At 40.6% G+C, this 7500-nt stretch overlaps 3 protein-coding genes and 3 non-coding genes across 10 annotated transcripts in view; 5 read left to right on the top strand and 1 right to left on the bottom strand.

Moving 5' to 3' along the window:
• The window catches only part of slc25a38b (solute carrier family 25 member 38b), a 9243-nt gene extending 8192 nt beyond the window's left edge, over nucleotides 1-1051 (top strand). For all 4 annotated transcript variants that reach the window (XM_047813149.1, XM_027156971.2, XM_047813148.1 and 1 more), the window contains 2 exons: nucleotides 186-352; nucleotides 468-1051. In XM_047813149.1, coding sequence (XP_047669105.1) covers nucleotides 186-352; nucleotides 468-590 — 290 coding nt within the window. In that variant the 3' untranslated portion in view covers nucleotides 591-1051. The remainder of the gene's footprint in view (nucleotides 1-185; nucleotides 353-467) is intronic.
• Nucleotides 1052-1492: 441 nt separating this feature from the next.
• On the top strand, nucleotides 1493-5017 carry rpsa (ribosomal protein SA). Its single transcript, XM_027156975.2, has 8 exons — nucleotides 1493-1647; nucleotides 2903-3074; nucleotides 3293-3411; nucleotides 3720-3965; nucleotides 4043-4171; nucleotides 4289-4457; nucleotides 4758-4796; nucleotides 4878-5017. The coding sequence occupies exons 2-8, from the start codon at nucleotides 2942-2944 to the stop codon at nucleotides 4970-4972; spliced, it is 930 nt and encodes a 309-aa protein (XP_027012776.1). The 5' UTR covers nucleotides 1493-1647; nucleotides 2903-2941; the 3' UTR covers nucleotides 4973-5017.
• On the top strand, nucleotides 2693-2833 carry LOC113649289. Its single transcript, XR_003442111.1, has one exon. It is a non-coding gene; the product is annotated as a small nucleolar RNA SNORA62/SNORA6 family (small nucleolar RNA).
• On the top strand, nucleotides 3447-3587 carry LOC113649291. The gene has a single exon (XR_003442112.1). It is a non-coding gene; the product is annotated as a small nucleolar RNA SNORA62/SNORA6 family (small nucleolar RNA).
• A 1593-nt stretch (nucleotides 5018-6610) lies between the features above and the next one.
• trnar-ccu lies at nucleotides 6611-6683 on the bottom strand. Its single transcript has one exon. It is a non-coding gene; the product is annotated as a tRNA-Arg (tRNA).
• Nucleotides 6684-6898: 215 nt separating this feature from the next.
• Nucleotides 6899-7500, top strand: part of ttc26 (tetratricopeptide repeat domain 26) — an 8091-nt gene continuing 7489 nt past the window's right edge. For both annotated transcript variants that reach the window (XM_047813147.1, XM_047813145.1), the window contains exon 1: nucleotides 6899-7205. In XM_047813147.1, coding sequence (XP_047669103.1) covers nucleotides 7203-7205 — 3 coding nt within the window. In that variant the 5' untranslated portion in view covers nucleotides 6899-7202. The remainder of the gene's footprint in view (nucleotides 7206-7500) is intronic.

Genomic DNA, 7500 nt, shown 5'->3' with positions numbered 1-7500 from the left:
TGTGTGTGTGCGTGCGTGTGTGTCTGCATGTGTATGAGTATTTCTTGTCCTTAAATTTATTTGACTATGATGCCATTATTCTTGGCATATATGTTGTTTTTCTCATAGAAGTGTGTGTTTGTGTCTGTGTGTCTCTTTGTGTCTGTGTGGGTGTGTGTCTCTTTGTGTGTGTGTGTGTATCTCAGAATTTGGATCGTCAGGTCTGGCTCCTCTGCTGAATTTTACTTGTGGAGTGTTTGCTGGGATTTTGGCATCTGTAGTGACGCAGCCAGCTGACGTGGTCAAAACACACATGCAGATAAATCCAACCCACTACTGCACAACACGTTACGCACTGCAAGCCATCTACACTGTAAGTAACACACACACAATACCATTTATATATATATATATAATGTATGTGTCTGTATATAAAATGATTTAATATTGTAATAACACTGTCTCTCTTTTATCTCTCGCTTTCTTAGGAACATGGAGTCAGAGGTTTTTTCTGTGGTGCTGTTCCACGCTCATTGAGGAGAACGCTGATGGCTGCAATGGCCTGGACTGTGTATGAACAACTTATGGCACTTATGGGACTTAAATCCTGAAAACACACACACACAATCAATCCCAAAGGAAACACTTTCTCAGCACACTCCTTGAGATATTGACCCACAGCCAATTAGGTGAATAAACTCTAATTCTATAGCCTACGTGATGAAACAAGCTCCACCCACTATTGTGTCATTGAGAAGACTCCGCCTCCGTGTTCTTGCACCCACTCCTGCTGTTACTCCAGAAGCTACACTCCTATGTCCATGATATAAGGCTGTAAACTATATAAATTATATACTAACTAACCATTAAAAGAATGTTATTTTTTAATAATAGGACAGACAATTGCTTCTAGAAATGAGACAGCTGTGGATTCACATCTGATCTCACACTTCATTAACTTTATTATTCTTCTTAATAATATTATTATTATTATTATTAAAGAATATTGTGTGTTGTGAAAAGAACCTGTTTTTGTGTTGCAGTGTATATTTGTGTGTATAACCTGTGTATAGTGTACAGTGTGTATTAGTGTGTATAACCTGTGTACAGTGTGTATAACCTGTGTACAGTGTGTATTAGTGTGTATAACCTGTGTACAGTGTGTATAACCTGTGTACAGTGTGTATTAGTGTGTATAGTGTACAGTGTTTATTTAGACTGGAATCACGTTATAGTTTGTGAATGCACTTTAATTCAGGAGGTGTATAAAGTCCATGTTCACTCCGTAAACACCAACACACACAAAAGTGTTCTCTCATTTCTGCAGTAACAAACTGCAGCTTGTGTTCAGAGACTTTTTCCTGGTGGTTTACTTTATCTTGCTGATATCTACTGATAACGCTGTGCCTCCTGTGATGTTTACTTGTCAATAAATTTGTCTAGTTTTTTAGACATCTTCATGTCTGCTTTATTTTACTCACCTTCGAGTCTTAGTTATTAAATTGTCTCAAAATTGTTCGGTCTAAAATATTTTTGTTTTGTATCCTCCTGTACAACAGGGGGCGGTGCCGAGCGCAAGGTTTCTGTGGCGCTATATAAGTGACGTAATTTCCTCTGAGTGTCTCTTTTTGCCGTGAGGTAAAGATCTCCATACGGCGTTGTCTCGTGGTGAGTTCTGTTTGATCGTTTAATGTTTATTTTAAAGCTGCATCGTCACCAAACTCACTCTAAATGTGGTTTAACATGTTCCCTGTGAGGTTACATCATATTTCGGTGTTTTCGTCTGTGCCTTTTCCTGATATTACTTGTTAAAATTAGGCCTAACGTGCTGTTCTCGCGCTCGTGCCGTTAGCACGTTAGCTTAGCGGAGCTCGTGCCGTTAGCTGTTAAGTAAAATTTTAACACTTAATGTTTGAGACTTTTATCTTCGCTTTTGCAATAAAAACTCATTTTATTTAGTACCGTGACACTTTTTGACATATAACCTGCTTTGTGGCGGTTATTAAAGGATAAGTTTACTTACGTTATAAATTGAGTTTTTTTAAATATATATTTATATTTGAGTTCATTCGAAACGCTTTAATTTCCTCGTCTATTTATTGAAGTTCGCGTGAGACACTAAACTAATCTGGATTTTAACTCTAATATTTATTACATTTCCAGCCTTTAGCAGACTCTTATCCAGAGTGAATTACATTCTCATGTTTATACAGCTGAGGGTTAAGGGTCTTGTTCAGGGGCCTAACAGTGACAGCCTGGTGGAGCTGGGATTCAAACACACAACCTTCCCATTGGTAGCCCAACACCTTAAGCACCAGGCTACCACACCATGTGTTGTCCTGCTATACAGGCTGATTAAATACTCTGGGTCCCAAATACTCTGGGTCCTATGGAAATATCCAGTGATCCAGACTGGACCTCTAGGGGAAGTTCATTCCACCTCCTCGGTGCAGAACAGGAGTCTTGTAGTAAACTTGCTTCCTACCCCGAGAGATGGAGGGAGCAGTGCTGTAGATCTGAGGGTGTGGTGTGCAGTGTGAGGAGTGATGAGGGAGATGGTCCGTTTTTGGCTTTTTAGGCAATCAATGTTTTGAAACCGTGCTCAAATGGAGGGAGTGCATCAGTGTTGACTAGTTTTAAAGTGGGTGTGAATGTCAGTGTAAAAAAAAAATTGCCCTTTTGTAGTATGATTGGGATTTGAGTGTCAGTTGTTAGTGCACACTGTTAGAGCTCAACACCAATGTTGGTGTTCGGGTGTCGGAGGTGTGCTAAAGTGAGTCGGCCGGGTTTTCGCTAACACCATGAGGACGTGCCGTCCTATGACTGGGGTTTGATAGTGACCTGAGCCACATTTAGTCACTAACTGAATTCTGAGGCATTGACCTTTTTAAACCTGCATCTCTAACTTCTGTCTTCTGTTCAGCTCTCCCACTGAACTCGTTGCACAGGGAAAGTGGTCACGATGTCCGGAGGTCTGGATGTCCTTCAGATGAAGGAGGAGGATGTGCTCAAGTTCCTCGCTGCAGGAACCCATCTGGGTGGAACAAACTTGGACTTCCAGATGGAGCAGTATGTCTACAAGAGAAAAAGTGACGGTGAGAGACCTGTCTGTGCTGTATCATCAGTATGGGTGGCATCCTTTAGTGTAATATGCACAGATTATTCGATCTGATGTATAAGGATGAAGTTCTATTAGTGGCTATCATAGTGTAACTTAATTTTTAGGGTTCAGCTTGGAGAGAAATGTTAGATTCAGTTCTCTGCTGAAAGCTGGAGTCTTTGGGTTAATGGATGCAAATGTATTCTCTTGTAGGCATTTACATCATCAACCTGAAGAAAACTTGGGAAAAGCTGCTGTTGGCTGCTCGTGCCATTGTTGCCATTGAGAACCCTGCTGACGTTTGTGTCATTTCTTCCCGGAACACTGGCCAGGTACATACTAGCCCCTCAAAGGGAGAGTATTTGTTGGTGCACACTGTTAGAGCTCATCACCAATGTTGGTGTTCGGGTGTCGGAGGTGTGCTAAAGTGAGTCGGCTGGGCTTTCGCTAACACCATGAGGACGTGCCGTCCTATGACTGGGGTTTGATAGTGACCTGAGCCACATTATACATTTTGTAAAATTCTGAAGTTGTTTAATGGATTGCAATGTGCTTAGATCCACTGTGATTTCTAGTGTCTGGAAATGTGTGCAAGGTTTTTATTCCAGACTTAAACTGACCTTCTGATTGTCCCTTTCAGAGGGCAGTGCTCAAGTTTGCCTCTGCCACTGGTGCCACCACCTTTGCTGGACGCTTCACACCCGGTACATTCACCAATCAGATTCAGGCTGCTTTCAGGGAGCCCCGCCTCCTGATTGTTACTGATCCTCGTGCTGACCATCAGCCGCTGACAGAGGCTTCTTATGTGAACATCCCCACCATTGCTCTTTGCAACACTGACTCTCCCCTCAGATATGTTGATATTGCCATCCCCTGCAACAACAAGGTACAGACCTATAAGCCATAGCCCTCAAATTCAGTCCTTCTGGGACTTCCTGTGTTCTCATGTTCTAATTTGTGTAGGGTCCTCACTCTGTGGGTCTGATGTGGTGGATGTTGGCCCGTGAGGTGTTGAGGATGCGTGGCACTATTTCCCGTGAACATCCGTGGGAAGTGATGCCTGATCTGTACTTCTACAGAGATCCTGAGGAGGTGAGCGTTTATATTTGTCCACCTCCATTTTTCCAAAATTTTAGGACACTATTTTTAATGTAGGTAGTGTTCTCTCCAATCATTGGGTTTGTGGTGTTTGTTCTGTCTCTTGTGCAGATTGAGAAGGAGGAGCAGGCTGCAGCAGAGAAGGCTGTTGGGAAGGAGGAGTTCCAGGGTGAGTGGTCTGCTCCTGTTGCTGAGATCACTCAGCTGGAAGTACCTGACTGGTCTGAGGGTGTGCAGGTCCCATCAGTACCTATACAGCAGTTTGCTGCTGGCATAGAGGGTAAGAGCCTTAAACACTGCTGAACACTATGAGGCTTTAATTCTTCTTTTAGTACCAAGCTGAACTTTATGGACTTTAATCCCTTTAGGTTATCATTGATATTCACTTCCCTTACTATCACTTTAACCATTTATTGTCTATTTCTTCTCTTCATTTTCTCATCTTTTGTCCCATTTGTTCGTTTTTTCCCCTGGGGAAAAAACCCTTTTTTTTTAAGTTCTGCTGTAATGTACTCTTATTCATACAGTCTTTGGGAAATTGGCCTTCATTTCTAACCTTTTCTTTCCACCACTCTTCCAGCTGCTGCTAAGCCCGGGCCCACGACTGAGGGTTATTCCGGTAGGTTTTTTTGCTAGTCCTTTATATTGATGTACATTTTCTTAACACTGACTTGAAATTGAATGTGTAATTAATTCACAGAGGACTGGAGCGCACAGCCTGCCACTGAGGATTGGAGCGCAGCCCCCACTGCTCAGGCTGGAGACTGGGGTGGCTCCACTGCAGAGTGGTCTTAAACACCAGCTTGTGTTAATGTTCAGCCAATAAACATGATGGCTTCATTAGTGTTGTCTTGTCTTTTCATTTACATTTGTTATTGTATTTAAGTGTACTGATTCTGTATAGGAAGGATCACAATACTGACATAGAATAGAATCAAGTTTCTCTTTTCAACTGTTTTAAAGAACTGCTAAAAACAAATTTCCATTGGTTTTGGTTCATTACAAGGTAACGGTAATAAAGTATAATTTAATGAAGTCCTTAAGGCACATCTTATGATCTCAGTTTATAAATGTAGGGACTTGTTTGTAAAGCCAATAGGTTTTCTACAGTAACTACAATTCTTAAATTTGAAATTAATACAAAATTTAACTTAAACTTGAAAATCCGTTACTGATGAAAAGTCCAGATCCTTACTTCAGTAGTTAAGCATAAAATCTAATTTACTTGGGTAATATTTTTCAATAAAGAATTAACTGCTGCTGTGTATTTTATTCAATTCGTGTATTTGTATTCCGCATTTAACAGTTGATGTCTCAAAGCAGCATTACAGATCCAATGTAAAACAAAAGTGTAATTTAAAGATTATTAGATATAAATGTGTATGTATTTATCCCCGATGAGCAAGTCTGAGGTCACTTGGGTGACTGGGGAGGAAAAACTCCCTTAGATGGTAAAGGAAGGAACCTTGAGAGGAACCAGACTCAAAGGGGAACCTCATCCTCATCTGGGTGACACTGGGGGTGTGATTATATAACCTCATCCTCATCTGGGTGACACTGGGGGTGTGATTATATATATATATATATATATATATATATACAGTCTGATAAATGTTGTATCTACATTTAAACTGGGAAACAGTTTCGCCTTCGTTCCACACAATATGCTCCATAAAAGGGAGATTTGCCTTTTCCTGCAGATTGTGATATGATAGTAAGAATTTTAAAATGACATCCCTGTAACAGGATAACTGTTACAACACTATCAGGAAGATAATAAAAATTAATAAGGATGCATTACAATAGTCCAGTCTAGAGGTCATTTTTATTATAATTACTATTTTGTCCTCTTTTGTTTCTATACTTTTGTAAAGCTGCTTAGAGACCATCCATCCATCCATCCATCCATCTTCTACTGCTTATCCGGGGACGGGTCGCGGGGGCAGCAGACTAAGCAGGGATGCCCAGACTTCCCTCTCCCCAGACTCTTCCTCTAGCTCTTCTGGGGGAATACTAAGGTGTTCCCAGGCCAGCCGAGAGACATAGTCCCTCCAGCGGGTCCTAGGTCTTCCCCGGGGCCTCCTCCCGGTTGGACATGCTCGGAACACCTCCCCAGGGAGGCGTCCAGGAGGCATCCGGAACAGATGCCCGAACCACCTCAGCTGACTCCTCTCGATGTGGAGGAGCAGCGGCTCTACTCTGAGCTCCTCCCGAGTGACCGAACTCCTCACCCTATCTGCTTAAACACAATGGGAATGAAAAGTTTGATACAAATAAATTGAATTGAAATATAATACAATTCTGCTGCTCATTGTGTCTCAGTAGTTAATTTTCCTGCACTAGAGTTTTCACTTATCCAACTAATTTATTCGTGTGCTATTTTTGTTTACAAAAAAAAAACCTCGCTCGTTAAAAAGAATGCAAAACGTTAATCACCCCAGATGGGACTCGAACCCACAATCCCTGGCTTAGGAGGCCAGTGCCTTATCCATTAGGCCACTGGGGCTGTACAAATGCAGAAGGCCCATCAGCTCCTTTTATAGTTAGATAAAGATAAAGATCGCTATTGTACACTATTGTATGTATTATATATTATATCATTTTTTTATCTTGTCCTTGATGTCGCTAAAGTGCATTAATATCAAACAAGTATTTAAAATCGTCAAAAAAAATTCTGCCGGAAATAGCTGTTACCTGGCAACGATGTGTTGTCGTAGCATGGCTAAGAGCAATTGCTTGCTAGCAGCTAGCATCACTAGCCGAAAGCGTTAGTGTTCAACGCCACATCGAAGAAATAAACATTAAATATATTATTATTTAGGTGTTTTGTGTTTTACAGTAAAAATCTGGACACAGATAGTTGTAGCTTAGTTTAACTTTCGGCGATGTGATTTATTAGCAATATGTTATGTAGTTAGTAGCTGACGAGAAGCTGTAACCGTTTAATATTTACACATCTGTATGTTATATATTTTATATATTATTTTGGTGGAGAATTGATCGTTTTTTATTGACAGCGATAAAAATGGTGAGTACACAATGTACTGCTTACAGGAAAGGAAACTATCGGTTTATTTCTTAATAAATACAAATAAATAAACTGAGTTTAAACATCGGGATCAAATATAAGAAATGCATCACATTAATAAGAACAGGTTAAAATGTCCTGACTGTAGTTTTATTGTGTGAACGCTCATATTTCTGTGTCTCTGCTCCATCGTTTCTGTTTCCTTCCTTTTACACCAGTTTGCTAATCATTATAATATTATGTGTAGTAAAGAACAGCATGTTCCACTCGGATCTGTTAGAGTTCCATTTAATGT

The sequence above is a fragment of the Tachysurus fulvidraco genome, chromosome 5 (genome assembly GCF_022655615.1).
Source record: "Tachysurus fulvidraco isolate hzauxx_2018 chromosome 5, HZAU_PFXX_2.0, whole genome shotgun sequence".
NCBI classification, from domain to species: domain Eukaryota; kingdom Metazoa; phylum Chordata; class Actinopteri; order Siluriformes; family Bagridae; genus Tachysurus; species Tachysurus fulvidraco.
This window is presented reverse-complemented; position numbering and strand designations above follow the sequence as displayed.